Source organism: Dama dama, chromosome 15, assembly GCF_033118175.1.
Source record: "Dama dama isolate Ldn47 chromosome 15, ASM3311817v1, whole genome shotgun sequence".
NCBI classification, from domain to species: Eukaryota; Metazoa; Chordata; class Mammalia; order Artiodactyla; family Cervidae; genus Dama; species Dama dama.
In genome coordinates, this window is record NC_083695.1 from 61,709,713 (window position 1) to 61,730,595 (window position 20,883).

Consider the following 20,883-nt stretch of genomic DNA (forward strand, 5'->3'; position numbering starts at 1 on the left):
TCTAGGCACCTCTCCCAAGGCGCCCCCATCATGCACAGGTGGGCTGCCAAAACTCATATAAACTTCCAAGCTGGAGGAAACCCCTCTTGGGGAGGGAAGCATCTACCCTCTCACTTCCCATCCCCTCTCAGTGTCCTACCAAGGCTTCCCGGAGGAGGGCAGGGAAGCTTGGTCAGCAGTAGGAGCTCCCCTCCAGGCCCCTCAAGACGTCACTCTTGCAACAACCTGCCCTCCTCTCACTAGTTCCCTCTAAGGAGGGAACCAATTCTGGTGCCCGGAATGGTTCCTCCTCCCTAAATGAATACCAGTTATCTGTATTACACAGTTCAATTGGTGCCTCATCTCAGTGGGTGTTTTAATTGAATGCGGAATTCAAGTCTGAGCTTTAAATGCCATACAAAAAGAAAAAGTTACTGTCTTTTCAGAATGCCCATTGTCATTTGTCCTTAGAACACCCCCCTCACCCCCCGCTATGGTCCTTTTTCCACTTGAACTGACAAACTGAACTGCCAGATAAATACAGCTGTGAAGTGAAGTTATGGCAATGCCTTCTTTCCCTCATTCATTTGCCCTCCTGGCTTAACCAAGTCAGACATGAAAGACTGCTCATCCTTTCACATCTACAGAGTACAGAGCCAGGGACTGATCAAGCCATCTTGATAGTTTGATACATTTGAAAGTGAAACGGAGGGAGGGAAGGATCCTGTTTCGCCACAAAAAAAGAAAGAAAGTGTAGTCGTTCAGTCGTGTCTGACTCTTTGTGACCCTATGGACTTTAGCCTGCCAGGCTCCTTTATCCATGGAATTCTCCAGGCAAGAATACTGGAGTGGTTTCCCATTTCCTTCTCCAGGGGATTTCTCCCAACCTAGGGATCGAACCTGGGTCTCCCGCATTGCAGGCAGATTCTTTACCATCTGAGCCATGCCTACAGGGATCAGTTTAACTAAATATCTGCCAGAGGGTCACCCCACACAGAGTGGTGGCCCTGCCACTCATCATCCTTGTGACCCCTCAGGACCTTAGTCTCTCCATGCAGGGATTGGAGCTGAGAACTCTGAGGTCCTGGAAAGTTCTCAGGGTCTTTACTTTATTGCTACCAAATGCATCACTTACAAGTCAGAGAACTTAGGGTGTAGGTGATTGTTTGACTAAAAACCATCTTCTATAACAATTTTTGCCACATAATTATTCCACGGAGCAAGTTTCCACTGTGCACTTGAAGCAGGATTCAGTCTACAAAAATCTGACTTGCAGCCAACTTTTCAGTGACACTTTTACTGTTTCAAGTGGGGCTTGTCCCCTGGGTCACCGTTTTTAAAATCACTGTGATAAACTCCCCCTCTCCATGGAGCCTAGACAGGGAAGCAAGAGTAAGATGCATTCCAAAATCATTACTTCTAATTGACTTGGTTCTTTCTTTTTTTGGTTTGTGGAAAGAAAAAAACCAAAAAACCATATTTACACGTGCCCCTCCACCACCCCCATCCCCCACCCCAAACTGGTTTAATGAAAGCAACCTACAGGTCCTTTAGAAACACAAACCAGATTCTATCCCTTGTCTGCCTAGAACTCTGCAGAGGCATCCGTGGTCCTCTGGGTGGTGGCCAGGCCTTCACAGATGCTGCCTGCTCACCTGGGATGCTCCTGCCAACCCTCTCCATCATCCCACTTACCCTGCAACTCAGCTACATCATTGCCTTGGGAATTGTCCCTGACCTCCTTCATGATATCTCTGAGGAGCCGTTTGGAATTTCTTGGGATGAGCATGTCTCAACCATGGGGAACCTCCATGCTCTCTGGCTGTTCATGAGGGAACGCTGGTTGTACATGGAGGTGTGCACGGATTCCCTCCTGAATCTCTCCCTTCATGGAGCCTACAGTCTTCTGGGTAAACAGACAGCAGTCAAATAGGGGAATGACCATGACTGCCACCACCCTCCCTTCACAGAGCTTACAGAGAAGTAAATGAGGGATTTGTGCTCTCTACGATGAGAAGGAAAGGATGGACTGTCAATGACTCAAGCTCTGTGTAGGATGAGTTGAGGTCATGATTGCACCTTGGCTTACACAGTCCATGTACTCCTTTCAGTCTGAAAAGCTGAGAGAAAAATGATGGTGGACCGACATCCCTGACCAGCTATGCCAGCTTCAGGGATGATTGTCCACCACTTGGAAAGAGGCCCAAGCATCTATTCTTTACCCTAAGTGCCTCCCCGGGCACACAGATAATACCTCCCTGCCCTAGAGCCTGGGCTCTTGAATTTCCTTCTCCAAGGGTGCATCCTCTTTCCCATTACGTGGGACAGTGGCATCCTATCATTTGGATTTAATGTTTGCAATATATATGGAACATATGTACTGTCACGCCCACTGTACAGATCCAGAGACATCATCAGCTAGTTCACAGCAGAATTAGACCCTCAAAAGCTGGGTCTTTGGCTGGTCGGCTGACATTTTCCCCACCCTGTCTCAGCCTCCCAGGCTCAGCCAGACCTTTTCCAGAGCCCTGGAAGCCCAAGTTGGCTGCCTCCTGCTGGCAGGGACTTCCTTCCAGGCTTCTGGTTCTAGTGCTGAAGAAGGGGGGTGTGAGAGGTGAGGAGGGGGTGTTAGACACAGAGGCAGTCAGTGCTTCTGTCTCCCTCCTTCACACGGGAGGAGGGAATGGCTCACACGTGGGGGAGGGTGGATTATGAAAATCAATAATTTATGACAGTGAAGTGTCAGAAAAGTATTTACTCACATTCATTCCCTGAAAGTCACATTCTCCATGTGTTGTTTGTCTTTCAGCGATGGCATCAGTCAGGTGGACTCAGCAAGAAATACCAAGGTTTTTAGCCAAAGGTTGCAGAGGGAGAGTTTCATTTCACTTCATTTTTCCAGCCAGGGCTGGCTCCGAAGCTGGTTTTTCTTACTAGGTTGTTTGCCACACGGAAAAGCCAATTCCCAGAGGTTTCCGAGATTGCTGAGATCCCAGGCAAGATGACTGCTCCCACCCACCCGCCCACCCACCCACTAATAAGACATAATGCCGTCCTATTTTTGGTAACAATTAAAGGGCCTCCCGGTGCAAGCTGAAAGCTGTTTATTCTCTGTTACATCACTTCGCTTTGCCTTCGAAGGCTGGTCTGTGCTCTGTGTTTTCGTGGTGATGCAAGTCTGCTCTCTCCTCCAGCCGTTGGGTCCCTCCCATCTCGCAGCACCTCACAGGTCTCTTCCCCAGCAGTGCCTCGCTGGAGCCAGGAGCGGCTCACGAATCAGCTGCAGGTCCCTGTTTTGAAAAGCAGAGAGACAGAGGCAAAGGAAAAGGGTGGACTCTTATGTGACCTGATCTTAGAGCAAGACAATCACCATCTGAATTCCAGAAGCCCTGTTCATGTTTGGGGATATTTTTTCGACTGCATGGAATCAGAGAGAAGCCAAAGGATGGGAAATGCCTGCATCCCCCTGAAAAGAATTGCTTATTGCCTATGTCTCTTATCTGCGCTTCTGCTGACTGAGGGGAAGAAACCAGCAAAGCCAAAATGCCCTGCCGTGTGTACTTGTACCAAAGATAATGCCTTATGTGAGAATGCCAGATCCATTCCACGCACCGTTCCTCCTGACGTTATCTCACTGTAAGGCCCGTAAGCATTTTGATATCTAATTTACGATTTAAAAATTCCAGCCGATGTATTTGGGGCTTTGTATGTATTGGTAAAAGGGCATGGGGAGAGAGATTCCTCTTGCACGCCTGGCCGTTTGACAGAGCTAACATTTTGCTGCATTTAGAAATTTTGATTCTTATTAGCTGCTACAGAACATGCTTAGATATCTTCCACTCCCCGAACATTATTATGAGAAACCTGCAGCAGATTCATGTCTCCTACCTCAGCTGGCAAGGCATAGTATCATACTTCATAAAATAGTGTCCAATAGTGACTGTTTTGCTAAACCGGATTAACATAAGGTTTGTTCTGTGTGTGTCTCTTTGTGTGTGTCTGTTTGTTGTTTTGTTTTCTTTCAGATCCTTTGTGAGATCTGGTTTTACTGAAATCTCCGAAGGGAGTTTTTTATTCACACCATCGCTGCAGCTCTTGTGAGAAATATTTATATCATGACTATTTTTAATATAGCATATATTTAGATAAGCCCTCTAGTGAAATGATCTCAATATTAATTTTGTCAAATGTGCTTATATTTCTGGAGAGGAAAAGAATTATCAGTAAAGTGAGAGGTAGATGGGCTCGTTTGCGACCTGACACCAACGGTGCAGGTTGATGCTTGCAATGGTAAATTTGCTAACCTGTAATGCCGGCTACTTTCATGGCTATTTGTGAAGTTGTTGGAATGTTATAACAGTGATCCTCACTTCATTCTCCCCTTTTACTTTCATTTTTGACTTGGGAACTTTGGTTATTTTAACCTGGAGTTTCTGAATTAGTCAATACAGAACCCAGCATAACATATGCGCTCAAGATGTTGTCCTGGGGGACCTGGGGCAGGCTGCTACTCTGTATGATTTACCATGTGGGGAAGAAAAATCTCAGTTCTTTCTAGGTAATTCCTTAAAATGTTCATTCTTGAGTGACTGCTTTCTAATCTCACCTGATTTATAACTCATCTCCTTATAAGGAGGGAAAGAAAATATTAATATAGGATAGTGCAAAGAATTAGTCTTTGCTGTGTGTTTTGAGATAGCCATGAGGGAACCACATATTCAATCTATGTCTGAAAAGAGTCAAAAAATAATATTTGAGTAAGAAATCAGATCTTTCCACAGGCATAATGTAACATGGATAACTTGTTCTCATATGTAATGTTTGGCAGTTGGAGTACTAGTTCGCAGAGCAGGACCGCACAGGGGACAAGAGGTCCTCTGGTGCTCAGGTGTCAGGCCACAGAGTGGCTTGTCGTTACTGGTTCCAGGGGGGAATCAGCCAATTGTCCATCAACTGAGTTGTGGTTATCTTAACTGTATGATCCAGGACTCAAGTTTTTTTGCTTGTTTGTTTTAAGGTTTTTGTTTTCTTACCTTACTTGGCCATTTTGGCTGTTTGAAGTTTTACATACAGAGGCAAATAGCATGGATTTGAAATGAGAGAGACCTGTATGTAAATCTCACTCCACCACTCCCTAGAAGCTAGACATGTAATTGTGTGCAAATGACTAAATCTCTCCGAGCCTCAGTCTTCTCATCTGTAAAATGGAGGTGATGTCACTTTGAAAGGTTGTTATCAGAAATAAATGAGATTTCAGTAGATAAAATGCTTGGTGTAGGATATGACAAGTGGTTACACATTTTATAAATGGTAGGGTTTTAACTTTTTACATGAAACTAAAAAAGCTAGAAAAATCACTTAATCTATTGTTTTGTCTATATGAAATCCCCAAACTGATTTGATTATTCAAGTGTTTTGACATTATGTAATAATGTTGACTAATGTCCTTCTTCTAGCTAATGTCTTTGAATGATTAACAATTGAGTAGAATATTCCTAAGTGATTTATCTGTTTGACTGACAGCTAATAGTTGATTAGGGCAACGAACAAATTAGTTTGTTTAGTACATCAAACAAATTCAAAAAAGAGGCAAAGTCGTCAATGCTGGGATCCTTTCATAGGATAAGAACTGGTTGTATGTGAGAAAGTGATCAATTGTGACTATGTTATTATTTGTCAAATACATATACGGCTCATTTTAAAAGCATCCTTTTGATGGACTAAGGCACTTCTCTCTCCCCAGGATAATTAAATAGATCAGTCCTTAAAATTCAAGAAGTGTCATATGACACACACTACTAACAACATTGGGCAGTTGTTAGTTGTGACACAGAACACCTGGATTGATCAACCTCATCAGTTAGCATCTCTCCACTTTGTTTCCGCTGAGTGGACCCAGCCTCAGCAAGCACAGATGCTGGACAATGTTATAGAAATAGTTACCGGCTGCTGCAGGGTAATGTGATGACACGTATTTAGAATCACAGAGGGAAGCCAGGGAACTGGTTTTTAAATAGCCCGCACCGAGTGTGTGTGCCATGCCCCTGCGTTCCATGCTTCGAGTTCCTATGGAACATTCCAACCCTTATTTCTAAAAGCAGTTCAGGTTTCAGAAATAACAAAAGGGCGAGTAATTCTTGCCCTGGATGTCCTTACTTAACTCACATTGGCTAAACTCGACATGGCAGGGGTCAAAGTTTGTCTCTAATCGCCAGGACTCTGTTTCCTAGAGATTTTGCTCCCCATTCTTCCTGTCCAATGTTCTTTGTTTCCTCCTGTCCTTGGGAAAGGGCCTAATAAGTGCATTTTCACTGAGGAGGAAATAAATGAAAAGGCGCCAAGTATGAATAATGCCATAATCATAACAGTGGTGGGAATGCATGCTTCACAGACATAGAGTTCTTTTGTGGGATGGCACCATCCAGTGCCCTGAAAACTCCCCACTGGAACATGAAGACCCAGGAGTCTGATTTGCCTTTGCATGACCTTTGCCATCAGACCAGACCTGGATCACACCAGCCATTGCTTGGGGTTTGCAATAGATTCTAATAGCACTTGCGACCGCGGATTATAAAACAGACCTGTCATAGTTTGTGAAAAGATAAGCTTCTGAATCAGTTCTGCTCCATTGATGTCCAAAGGCAGTTGGTTTCTTGCTCAGTTGTGGAAAAAGAAAAAGAAAAGACCCATTCCCATCACCCACCCTAAAAATCTGATAATTTCATTATGGCCTCAGATGCTTTTTCAGACCTTCTGCAGAAGTCATGATGAAAAGTACTTTGTGAAATGTCAGCCTGGGGTACTGAGGGAAACAGACGCAATGCCTCCTTAAGTTACATGTTCTGGGGGAGAAGATCCTGGTAGGCTGTGGCTGGCAATGTGTGTCAGAGAACAAGAAAAACAAAAGCCCACACTCTGTAGAGAGGAGAGAAAGAATAAAATTATCCAATGAAATTTCATCAGATTAATTATATGAGCCTATTTTTAAAAACACCTATGGTTTTAAACAACAGCAAAAAAAAAAAGAAAAAAAAGATCTTTCCGCAGAAAATGTAATTTCATTCATGTTTTCCATAGGCCTGCTGTGAAACTTAACCAATGGGAATGATTATTCATTCTAGTTTGCTTTCAGTGAGAGGGAGTGGTACTTGTAGTGAATGGAATTTACAGAAATGTGTTTTCACACTGGACAGCCCTGTTCTTCTCAAACACAGACTAAAATCCCCAATGATATGGGCTCATTACAGAAGTAAAATTCAAATTTAAAAGTATAAAATGTGGACACATTGCCATTTGTTCATAAAATTTTTAATAAACTAAAGCTATCTAGTAGAACTCTTCAGAGAGTTCTATTTGCAGGAAGTAACAGGGTTCGGTTAGTATCATGTACACACACAAAATCTTAATATAAGAATTCAGGGTAGCTGGAAAAATTTCTATTTACTCCAATGAGGTCTGATCTTGTTTGAAGCAATAGAACTGATCCCTCGGCAGGGGTGGGGTGGGGGAGGATATCATCATTTCTTTTATTAATCCACAGTCAACACACAAATATATAGTTCATAAGAAATCAAAAACCAAAAAACCGAGAAGTAAACAGCATGAACAAGACAGATAATAAGTGCATCCTTGCTATAATTTTATCAGTTAGTTCTTCAAAATATTATTTGTCCAGGGGAAAATATCCATAGCCTATATCACCTTCACAGTGATTGGCCTCTTTATCTATTCCATGACAAGAGTTAAGAAACATTTCGTGACCTTCAGTGACTACTCAAGCCAAACCTATCAGCTAAGAGGGCTTTTAGAGGAATTACTTACTGCTTGTGGATGAGTATGTTTTGGTTTGTGCCCAGGTGATGGCCTACAATGGACCAAGAAGTAAAAATTTCAATCATCTGGGCTGTTTTGTCTGTAGTCTGACCAGTGACCCATAGCTCTGATTTTTAACTTCTTAATGAATTGTTGTGACTGTGCACACAGCCCTGTATAACAAATGTTTTCTCTGAAAGTGTATTTCATCCTCTCAATTATTCAACCAGGAAAGTTAGGAGTTACCTCTTCAGGTCCACTTTCAACAGGAAAAGCCCCCCCATCAAACCGCATAAGAATCTGCCATCTCCTCTTGACCCCAGGGCCATGATCCTAACTGAGGCTGCAGTCACTGTTCCACAGGCTGCTGGGGGAGGTTTTACAGTGGTCCCCCTGCTTCTGGATCCCATTCCTCCCCACCTCCATTAGCATTACCTTCCTGAAGTGCAGATCTCATCCTGATACCCTCATGCTTGGAAGCCTTTAATGGTTCCCTAGAAACAGAGAAACATCTGAACATCTGAGTTGGTATTAATAGAATTTGGCTATTTGTCTAGGGTCATCTCTCATGGTAGCAATAGCACACACACACATGTGCACACACACACACACACACACACCACAAGCTGCATCCATGCCAGCCTGAAGTACCTCATTCCCTGACCTCTATTTTCTCAAGTTCTATAGACTTTTCTGATGTTTCTAATTCTTCCCATCATTTTTAGAGCTATTGTATCTGCCCTTGTCTCTAACAGAGGGTTCTCAATAGCCATGGTCCTAGAAAAGATGTTATAAGCTTAGATTAAGATTTTGCTTACTATATATTTGTTGAATTCAATCCATATTTTCATAGATTTTATACTAGAGACTTCTGTCTTCCTATCAGTGGTTTCAGTCATGTTCACACTTCCTTTTGTTTGATATACACGATCTGATTTCACACGAGCCAATAGTGTGGAGGTCTGGAATGTGTGCTGAACCAAAAGAAAGTGTGAAGAGGTATTTGCTCATGACCTTATGATGTCAAACTTCTTCAACAGATGTTTCCAGTGTACCAGAGCTTAAAAGGCAAAGCATCCAGAATCTTTCTTTAGACCCACTGCCTGGATCCCTTTTGTCTCCCTCTGATTTCCTCTAGGTCTTTGACAAGCACAAACTCTTATTTGCCACCCTGGTTGTCTTTCCTGTGAAAGGTCAAACTCCCCCTTTATCCGGTCTGACAGGACATCCAAAGAAAGATGCTGATTAAGCATTATTAAGATGGAAACCAAATTTGTGAACACAAAGATAGTTTCTTTTTTATTTACAGTGGCTTAGCTACAACAAGTATTTATTCATTGTGTAGCTGCAAGCAGTAACAAAATAAAAGCAGAAGCCTCCCATTTCAGCAAAAACTTTTGGGATTCTACTGTGCAGCAGGCTCAGCCCTGGGCTTTATGGGAGACACACAGATGAGTGACAGCTCTCCCCCCTGCTTTGACATGGCAGCTCCAAGTTGGAGGTGAGCCCTAAAAAGGTAAATTCTGTTTTGCCTGTATTCCAAGGTATGAGAAAGTAGTCTTGATAAGCTCTCTCCTTTTGTTCAAAATGGTACTCAGTTGATTGGTGATGATGGTGACTCTTGCCCACTGTTGAGCTTATGGCTAAGGGAGGCTACATTACCTGCATCTATTAATACAAAGTGGGCAATAACCACTGTACCTGTTATACAGGATTACAGTCAGGATTAAATGAAATAATACATGTAAAGCACTTGGAACAGTTCCTATAACTCAATAAACATTAGCTTTTATTATTTGTTCTGAAATCACTTTAATTTGAATGACCATAACATCAGATTAGCATCTGATTGTATAGGCTGGGTTTGCCTACGATGCTAGCTTTAAGATGTCATTGTTCTACACATAGGTCTGCATCAGAACTTGCTAAGAAATCTTTCTTCAAATACTTCTCACAAGAAAGGTGAACTATTTACCTTTCCGAGGGTGGGAGGGGAAAGAGGAAGCAGAGCCCTCTCATTCATGAAAAAAACAACTGGCACCATATTTTGTAAGCATGTCAGGTTTTATTAAAAGTAATTAACACTGGCCAGTCTTAAGATGAGTAGTTCTGTGATAAGATGGAGAGAAGCCTGAAGTAGAGATCAGGAGACATGGTTTTGAAATCCAGTTCAGATAGTAATGGACTGTGTGACCAAGTATCCCTGGATTTCAGATTTTATATGTATAAAATACCAGAGATAGATTAAAACATGGTTCTCAAACTCAAATGCCCAGTGGGGGTTGGGATGATAAGGTCAATGAAAGAAACAGTTGAGTATAAGACAATAGGGAGTGGTAGTGACTGGGGTAAACCAGAGAAGACATGTCTTACCTAAAAATGAATCTTCAGTTCCAACTGATTATTGCTGATGAGAATGTGCTACATGAAGATGGATCATATTTTTTTAATTTTTAGAAGAAGGCAGAAATCTGGAGGCAGATTTTTAAACAGAATAAAGGCCAAACAAAACACACATAACTGGCATTTTTGAGACCTTAATGTTCAATTAACTTAGGTTTCTTTCTGCTTAAAAATGCTATTGTATTCTGTTCTACAAACAGGGTACTTTAATATAGAAAATGGCCTTGTTAAGGAAATGGACAAAATTTATTGTATCAGTTCTAATAAACCAGTAAATTAGATTGTTTAATGAAAGAGCCTCACATTATGAAATTGGCTATTATAAAGTTATTATTAGAATAATAATGTAGTTCCCAATTTCCCAAGCAGGTCCATTGGGACTTTATCAGAACCTCCCATGGTGGCTGTGACAAAACAGTGTTTCAATATCCCTCCCACAGGGCAAGGACTGGAAAGGAATTGTTGAGGCCATTTAAATGGCAAGATGACATGTGTTTACCTGTGTAAAATGTGATTAAAAAGCAATGAGCCTTTATGGGGGACTTCCCAGGCAGTCCAGTGGTTAAGACTTCACCTTCCAATGCAGGAGGTGTAGGTCCTATCCCTGGTGGGGGAGCTAAGATCCCATGTGCATCTTATGGGATAAAACCAAAACGTAAAACAGAAGCAAATTGTAACAAATTCAGTAAAGACGTTAAAAAAGGTCCACATAAAAGAAAATCTTAAAAAAAAAAAAAACAACCCGAGCCTTTAAAAAATAAACAGACTAGAATTTAAATATACAAGTAACTCTTGACTTTTAGAGAGTTCCTTATGGGAGATCAGAGATTCTTCCTAACTTTGCTTCTATAGCTAGACATTTCTAGATCTTTGAGAATTGTCTTCATTGCCAGTTTACAAGTCATACAATAAAGTCAGGCAAAGTTTTGTTAGGGGACATTTGTCACTTGTATTGCTTGGTGCTAAGCACTTTATCTGTCTCATTTTTCAATCATTATCACAGTAAGCCTGTGAGGAAGTATGATTATGTCCATTTTGCAGATGAAGCACTGAGTCCTAGAAGAATTAGGTAACCTCTGTGATGTCACACCCCTCATAAGAGGTAAAGTTGGAGTTTAAACCCACATCCTCACTTGTAACTACATCTGTCTACTTTCTCTTGAACATGAATAACTGGGCTTAACTTTGCACAGTTTTGTTCCCCAAATCAAACCCCCTCTCAGAGGGTCAACCTTTGCCACTAATGAGGATATTCGGAGGACTGTGTCCTGATCCCTGGAGACAATCACTGAAAAAGAATTTCAAAAGCCCTTTGAAAGGGGGGCAGCGTTGCTGGCAAGAACATTGAGTAGCCCTAGGATTCAGCTCTCATTGGTATGTGTAGGCTCTAGTCTCCCAGCTTTAAAAAAGAGAGGGACAGAGACACAGAAAAGGGCAAATGGCAAAGAACTTATATACTTTAAAGTTATACCTTAGACCAATGTTTTCTCATCTTGTGTCCTGTGGAACACTTGTCCTGGAAAAAAAAAAAAAAAGAGTTCTGTGCTCAAATAAATTTGGGAAACTGCCCATTCTATTCATGCTTGGCTACTCACAATGCACCTTGGCTTAGAATACCTCTGGAATTTCTTTTTGTTGTTTTCCTTTTCTTAACCTCCAATAGGATACTAGGAATCTACACCTTTGGTGTTCATTTTATTTATTAGCTTAATTATGAATACCTTCCCGTGCTCTTGAGAGGCTTGCCAGCAGAGCTTACACAGGTAGAAAGAATTTCATCTTAAAGGATACATTAAACCATCTGTCTCCATATAAGGAGTGACTCAGGCAGCTTTGTTAGTGTGGACTCATTGAGTGTGATTATCTTTGAACGTGCCTCACTGCCAAGCTCTCCACCTGATCAAACAGTGTGTGTGGCACACACAGCTTCTTTGGGGACGTCCCAATGGATGTTCCATCTTTCAGAGTAAGTGCATTATTACTTGCAGCCTGTTCAACAGGAAAAAGCCCCATAAGCTTGAATTTATGCTCTCACTATTTTTGTCTTAAGAGGGCTTCCTCAAGTTATTTCTCAGATGGCTAGTCCAGCATTTTCCTGTGTATATTCATTGTACGTAAAACACAATGATAAAAGGGTCCCATTATCAATAAGATAGGGAAACTGTATTTAAATCCCTTTTGAAGAGACTCAGTTTACTTACAGATAGGAAGATTCCTGTAATTAGGAACTTCAGTTAACTTCACTTACCCAATTTACATGAATTTGATTTTTCCTCTCTTGTTGTTCATGTAAAACCTCCCAATCGCATGAAGGCCTTGTGTTCCCTGAACTCTGGGAACTATAAGGCAAGGCTAACCTAGATTTGTAGCAGATCTGGGATCTGCTGGGACTAAAAAGAGGAAGCAAAGCCTTGCCCCTGACCATTACCAGTCAGGGGAGATCATGACTGAGCACAGAATCCCAGCTCTGCCAGTTACAAGCTTCAAAGTACTTTACCGCTCGCACCTCGGGTTTCTTTGTATTTTAGATGGAGACAATAAAGCCTACATTATAGTGTTCACTGGAGGATTTAAATGAGTTCCTAGATAGCAATCTGATAAAGATGAGGTTTGGTATATAATAGCTTTAAATAAAATTGAAGTCCCTTCTTCTTTGTTTTTTAGGAGCAGGGAAATACAGACCAAATATATAAACTGCATCAGGAGGGTGGGGCTGTGACTAGTTTTGCCATCTCCTAGAAAGGAAAGCTTTTGATTATTCTGGGATGAAAGGTAATGAACTATAAAACCAGAGAGGTGGGTCTATGCTCAAATCAAATCCATGCTCAAATGTGCAGGCTAAGAATATTCCCCCAGGGAATCCTTGCAAATCTAAAATCTACATTTTAAACCTGGCCCTGCTGCTGTCAAAAGTTGTGACTTTGAGTAAGTCACTCACTTTGTGGTCCTTGCTTTCCTCACCTGTAAACCAAAGAATTGAATCGCATATCTCTCTAGGCTGCCCCCCACCCTTCAGATTTACATGGAGCAAAATTAAGGTTATTTTCCATCAATCCAGATAGAAGAGGTAGACCTAAGGGTCCTCTGAGTTACATTGAAAATGTTTTCCAAGGTAGACCTAAGGGTCCTCTGAGTTACATTGAAAATGTTTTCCAAGGTAGACCTAAGGGTCCTCTGAGTTACATTGAAAATGTTTCCAAGGATGAGAGTCAAAAAGAACATAACGAACTCATATGTGATGCTTCCCATTTTAATGCTTTCCTATTTAAGAGCCTATTTTAATATATTCAAATATAAAATTATTCACGTGGCACATGCACTTAGAATGTGTGCATTCAACTGAAGTGAATCATCAGCCTGTTATTAATTATCATTCAACCAGCCCTGTTCTTTTGAATAAAGGAGAATGTTAGTAACAACTAGAAGGTATGACTCATTTAAGCAGAGGCAGTTCTAAAAAGTTGGCCAGCCCTTCCAGCTGTGCCCTCAAATCTCTAACAACTGTACCGTCTGCATCTTGCTCTCTCTCATTTCATGTATATGCACATATAAACATCAGGCACACATATGTACACAAAATGTGCTTGCACACACTGCCCAAGCCTGCCTAATTCCCTAGATGAGGCTCATAACAGTTCTCTTAGGCAGATGACAGTCTCACTGGACCTCAGTTTCCCTCTCCGCATAACTAATGTTCTTCACTAGATCTAACAGTTCTTCCAGCTCTGCTATTTTATGTCTGGGCTGTTTGCTGAGATACTCTTTGGCAGAAGCATTGATGAGATGCTCTTATATATTATCTCACATAATTCTCAGAATCTTCCAGCAAGTCTTTGTTATTATCATTCCTCTTTTAATGGATGAAGAAATAGATTTACCTGCTTGATGTATCATGTACATAATGAAAGCAGCAGCTACAAGCTTAGAAACCAGATTCTCTATTCTATATCTAATCGATGCCATCTCTAAGCAATAGCCTGAGGCTGGCTGCTCACTCTTCTTCATCCAGAGTAGCCCTTACAGAGCGGGGATTGTATAGGAAAGCCCCCTCCACAGTCGAAAGAATCTGCTTTGAGCTCTAAGACAAGATGCAGACCACTTGTGGCCAATGTCAGTTCTGATGGCAGTTAAGATATCACAGGTGACTGAAGGGAGTCTGAAGAAGTGTCATTAGAGCCAGGGGGCCAGTCTGGCTTGAGACAAGGGGAGATTTTCCAGCAAGGTTACTCCTCCCATTCAACCATCTGTAGACCTGCCTACCCAAGACTCCCACTCCTCATGCAGAGCCCATGCCTATTCCTCCATGAATGAAGCCTGCAGCTCTACAAGCCCAGACTCACACATCTTTCTGGTTATCTAGTTCAGATCCCTCATTTGACAACATAGAGAGCAGAAGTGATGTGCTCAAGGCCACACGGAGGATTTATGGCCAAGTGGGAATTAAGACTCAGGCTTTGTGATTCCCTCTTCAGGGTGCTCCTTCCCTGGTCCCTAGAAGAGGTGTGAAGCCAGGGCAGGAAACTGCTTTAGCAGCCCTTCAGTCCTGGCATCGACACATGTCCCTGTCCAATCATTTCACTCTTGCGGACCCCCAGCTAGACATTGGGCAGCCTCAGCCTTGACCTCCTTCTAATGTAGTTAGATCCTCATTCTGTGATCCTCTGCTTCTTCCTTTTCTCCTCTACTGCTGACCTCAGCACACCAAGTTCCATGCTAACCCTATCACACACTTCTCTGCTCCTTTTGAATTAAGTGCTTCTGATCCTAGCTTTTCAACCAAGAACCTCCTAATAACCTGATGGCCTTGGTGTTCATTTATTGCTTATAGAGAGATGTGACCCACACCTACAGACAGGTGAATGCAAGTAGTCAGAAGAGAAACTGGAGCTCAGGGTTAGCAGGCATTTTACAGATCTCATCCTCCTTGGTCCCAGGGCAATGTTAATTTTAACTCATGAAAACATTTTTTAAATATCATCAACAGGGAATTTTAAGAATATTATTCGAAATACTTGTTGAAATCAAATATGCAATTTTAAGAGACCACTTGTTAAAACTTACTGGATGCTTTACATAGAGGCAAAGTCATATTTCTAAATACTTTCATTTTAAATCAGAAAGAATAAAAATATATGAATTGAACATGAAACAATACATCTTCTAAGGAACTCAAGAGAAAATAAATAATTAGCATATAAAATAATAAATTAGGAAACAGTAGGAATAGTAAGTAAATTCAAGCTTTCATCTTTGGAAAAACCCTATAAAATAGCAGATTTTTGAAGGAAGTAATATGTACACTCTGTCTATCAGATCTAGTCCCTTAAATCTATTTCTCACTTCCACTGTATGGATCACATTAACTGTGGAAAATTCTGAAAGAGATGGGAATACCAGACCACCTGACCTACCTCTTGAGAAATCTATATTCAGTTTCCCTGGTCCCTAGAAGCAACAGTTAGAACTGGACATGGAACAACAAACTGGTTCCAAATAGGGAAAGGAATACGTCAAGGCTGTATATTGTCACCCTGCTTATTTAACTCATATGCAGAATACATCATGAGAAACGCTGGGATGGATGAAGCACAAACTGGAATCAAGATTGCAGGGAGAAACACCAATAATAACCTCAGATATTCAGATGACACCAGCCTTATGGCAGAAAGTGAAGAGGAACTAAAAAGCCTCTTAAAAAAAAAAAAAGAGCCTCTTGATGAAAGTGAAAGAGGAGAGTGAAAAAGTTGGCTTGAAGCTTAACATTCAGAAAACTAAGATCATGGCATCTGGTCCCATCACTTCATGGCAAATAGATGGGGAAACAGTGTCTGACTTTATTTTTGGGGGCTCCAAAATCACTGCAGATGGTGACTGCAGCCATGAATTTAAAAGATGTTTACCCCTTGGAAGGAAAGTTATGACCAACCTAGACAGCATATTAAAAAGCAGAGACATTACTTTGCCAACAAAGTTCCATATCGTCAAGGCTATGGTTTTTCCAGTAGTCATGTATGGATGTGAGAGTTGGACTATAAAGAAAGCTGAGCACCGAAGAATTGATGCTTTTGAACTGTGGTGTTGGAGAAGACTCTTAAGAGTCCCTTGGACTGCAAGGATATCCAACCAGTCCATCCTAAAGGAGATCAGTCCTGAGTGTTCATTGGAAGGACTGATGTTGAAGCTGAAACTCCAATACTTTGGCCACCTGATGGGAAAAACTGACTCATTTGAAAAGACCCTGATGTTGGGAACGATTGAAGGCAGGAAGAGAAGGGGATGATAGAGGATGAGATGGTTGGATGGCATCACTGACTCAATGGAGATGAGTTTGAGTAAACTCCGGGAGATGGTGATGGACAGGGAGGCCTGGCATGCTGTGGTCCATGGGGTCGCAAAGAGTCGGACACGACTGAGTGAACTGATTGAACTGATTATGTACACACAAGTGGGAAGGGCATTAATTATTCAATGACAGGCTTTGGCAAATTTGAGTAAATATCTAGGAAGGAATCAAGGCAGTGTCTCACCTCACATCATAGATAAAAGCAAGCTCCAAATAAATTAGAGTAAAAAAAGAAAAGTTATAGAGCGAGGGGTAAGTAATATTTCATTAATATCAAGGTAGGAAGAAACATTTTAAGAATTACAGCAAAGAAAGAATATGTAATAGATGTTGATATATTTTGTTAGAAATGTAAAATGTCTATATTCTAAAAATCATGATTCAAAAGGCAAATCATAATCAGTAGGGAAACATTCAGCATCAGATAAGAAAGGAAAAGAATAGGTAATATCCTTAATAAATAAAAGGTGCTTAAAATTCAACACAAATGGTCAAAGGACATGATTTCGTAGAAAAAGAAACAAAAGTGATAATACTAACTATTGGTAAGGATGTGATAAATAGGCATTTCTATATTCAGAATTGAATATGTAGTGTGATACAAGTTAGTAATAAATAGAGACATAAAAACCATGTACAATCCAATAATGCTACCTTAAAAAATCTATCCTAAGTCTACTCAAAGGAAAGAATTAGGGATATGGAAAAATACTTGCATGTGAGAGTAGTCATGGTAGTGTTTATAACAGTGAAAATTGGAATCAACAATTAAAAAGTTAAATCCTGAAATATTTATAATACAAGACTTACTCATCTGTCAAAATTTTATGTTGAATTTTTGTCATAAGAAATTGTTCTTGAAAAAATAAGTACATGAAAAGGACACAGAACAATACAAATTATTATTCTAATTTTATAAATTTTATAAATATATACATGCATATATCATACAGATATTATATATACATGTGTTCATATCTTTGTAGTATGTGACAGTCATTTTTATTGTCTTCTTTAAGCTTTTCTGAGTTTTCCAGAATTTTTACACTGAGCCGATAGTATCTTAAGCAGAATACACCAAACCGCATTCTTATTTTTTGAATTCTTTTTTTTAACTTGGAGTATAATTGCTTACAATGTTGTGATAGTTTAGATTTTTTTTAATTCTTGACTTAAAAAAACATAAGTTGACATGGTCTTAATGTGACTTTTAGGATACTTACTTTGATTAATTAATTTCTTTTAAAAAAGGAATTATAATTTAAAGAGATTTCTTAAATCCACATAAGCTGAGTAGTGTTATAGTTGTCTGTCAGAATGTGAATGTTGTGTCATTATGTGATCGGGCTCCTATACTGAGAGACCACCCAAGGCGTGGAAAGGGGAGTAGACCAGGACTCTTGGGTCTTATGACCTTGGTCAAAGCTTTTAGCAGCCCTCTGGGCCACAGTTTCCTCCTGTCAAACAGCTATTAACACCTACTCTACCACTTTCACAGACTTGTTTCAAAGCCCCGATAAGAAAATGCAGCAGCATTTTATGAAATACAGGTTATTGTGGAGGCAACAATGATGATTTAAAGAATGAGCTATTGCCTGCATGGAACTGATAGCTGATGTGTATGGTCTTAAATCTGTTTCTTGGTAAGGAAACATACCAGGTGTCACTAGTGGTAAAGAATAGACCTGCCGATGCAGAAGACACAAGATATGCAGGTTTGGTCTCTGGGTCAGGACAATCCCTTAGAGTAGGAAATGGCAACCCACTCCAGTATTCTTGCCTGGAAAATTCCACAGACAGAGGAGCCTGGCAGGTTACAGTCCATGGAGTTGCAAAAGAGTCAGACACAACTGAGCAATCGATTGATCTATATATGGTCTTAAATCTTTCTTGGTAAGGAAACATACCTTCCCTTGGTTGCAGAGGAAAACAATCCTTCCCACCCTTCCTATGCTCCCTTGTTTTCATACTGAATTCATGAGACTGTTGGCTAAGATACAGAAAGGTCAAGGTGCAGCCCTGTGTCCACCTCCACCAACATTCTAGGGAACATGCCTGCCTTTTCCCCTTCCTAAGAAGAAAGTGTCAGAGACCTCAAATGTTCCCACAGGCCCAGGGGCAGAGGACACATTCTACATTATCCCTGTACAAACCCACAGGATGGCTGTTTGGCAAATCTAGGGGGTGAGGTCTCTGATTTGGAGCTCAGGGTAAGGAGTTTGTTCAGACAATACATTGGTCCCCACCCACCCCTCCATGTGCTGCAATTGTGAGGACAGTCGTCAAATCTGAGTTACGGTATTATGGACTCTTGCTACCTGTAGTTAGGGACATGGGACAGTCTACAGCATCTCTGTGTATCAGAGCTCCTGTTCCAGACACACCTGCTACAAGGAGCAGAGGTCCCCTGGGTCGCCACAGGTAGAGGAAGGCTATTGTAACTGACCAGAAATTTACCATATGCAGCCCTGGCTGCATGTAAGAGACACCTGGGGAGTTTTTAAACATCCCATGCTCAGGCCACATCACAGGTACAAAATTTAACCAGATTAACCAGAATCCTTGAGGGTGAGAACATGGTAGCAGTATTTATAAAGCTCTCCAGGTGATTCCAAGTGAAGCTAAGATTGAGAAGCACAGGTCTAGGATCAAACACAGATCTGGGCATCTCCCTGATCCAGCCTCATACACACAGCCCTTTGTGAGATCTCCTCCACATTCCACTCTCTTCTGAGTTCACCCTGCACACAGTTTTCCTGCCATGGAGCTGACTCAACCCTAAGGCATCTTTCCTCCTTCAGCTCCTCTGCTGGCTGGCTCCATCTCTGTTTGTGATTCCAAATTCTCAAGAAGGGATTCATCTTTAGCCCAACTCACCTTTTTGAACCAGACTAGTTGGACCATGGGATGCTGACCTACCTTAGGATCAGCTATTCTTCATGAGAAAAGGAGTCCTTCTTTTTCTAATAATTTAAGAAAAGGGATAGAAGTCATGAGGTATAAAACATGGCATACTAGTTTGCCCCAGGTCTGTTGTACATCAAGATGAAGTGGGGTGACATAGTTTCCTTTAACAAGGACTACAGGATTCTTTAACATATCTGGCTCAATAACAAATTATGATATTGAAATCAAACTTTCTAAAGGAACCTATAAAAATTAAAGATGGGCATTTTACCCTCTTTATAGAACAGGATCTTTTTAAGTCTTAAGTATACGCAGGATCGGAGAAGGCAATGGCACCCCACTCCAGTACTCTTGCCTGGAAAATCCCATGGACAGAGGAGCCTGGTAGGCTGCAGTCCATGGGGTCGCTAAGAGTCGGACATGACTGAGTGACTTCACTTTCGTTTTTCACCTTCATGCGTTGGAGAAGGAAATGGCAAACCACTCCAGTAATCTTGCCTGGAGAATCCCAGGGACGGGGGAGCCTGGTGGGCTGCCGTCTATGGGTTGCACAGAGTCGGACACGACTGAAGTGACTTAGCAGTAGCATACACTGGATAACAAAATGGATAGCCTGTTCGATCAACTATGTTTAGAATATATGTATACATTTACAAATCTTTGCCCATGGAATCCTTGTCCACAGAAAATTACAATTGAATTTAGAATCCAGGGACTAAGATATTAAATATTATCTTAGCCAGAGGGATTTGTTTTAGCTTTTATAAGAAAACTTTTTACTAAAATAAAATTTACATAAAGAAAAGTGTGCATATCCTTTTTTTTTTTAAGTGTGCATATCCTAAGTGTACATCTTGAGAGTTTAAATTAAGACTTAATTTTTTAGAGTAGTTTTAGGTTAACAGCAAAATAGAAGAGAAGGCACAGAATTTCCCATAGACTCCCTACCCTGACACATGCATAGCCTCCCCTATCCCCCACATCTTCCACCATGGTAGTATCTCTGTTACAACTGATGAGCTTACTTGATCAGCCAGAGTCTACATTAGGGTTCAGTCTTGGTACTGTGCATCCTATGAGTTCAGGAAAATGTATAGAGACATGTATCCATCATTATGGTATCATACAGAATATATTCATTGCCCTAAAACTCTTCTATGCTCTGCCTATTTATCACCCCTACCCCTTTCCTCATGACTTTATAAAGTGAACACTCTTGTAACCAGCACTGAGGTCAAGAAACCAAACATTATCATTACCGCAAAGACTTCCTCTGTGCCCTCTTCTAATCTCCAAGATGTAAATGTTATCTTGACTTCTGCCAGCATAGATTAGTTTTGCTGGCTTTTCTTCTTTATATAAGAGCAATTATAAAGGATGTACTTTATTGCCTTTTGGCTTCTTTCCCTGGATTTAGGTTTATGAGATTCACCCATATT

General features: G+C 41.0%; 1 protein-coding gene across 1 annotated transcript in view; it reads left to right on the plus strand.

Annotated features, from left to right (window-relative positions):
- The first annotated feature begins 3,262 nt into the window (after positions 1-3,262).
- The window catches only part of LGI1 (leucine rich glioma inactivated 1), a 36,557-nt gene continuing 18,936 nt past the window's right edge, over positions 3,263-20,883 (plus strand). The window contains exons 1-2 of the mRNA XM_061162210.1: positions 3,263-3,615; positions 4,005-4,076. Coding sequence (XP_061018193.1) covers positions 3,401-3,615; positions 4,005-4,076 — 287 coding nt within the window. The 5' untranslated portion in view covers positions 3,263-3,400. The remainder of the gene's footprint in view (positions 3,616-4,004; positions 4,077-20,883) is intronic.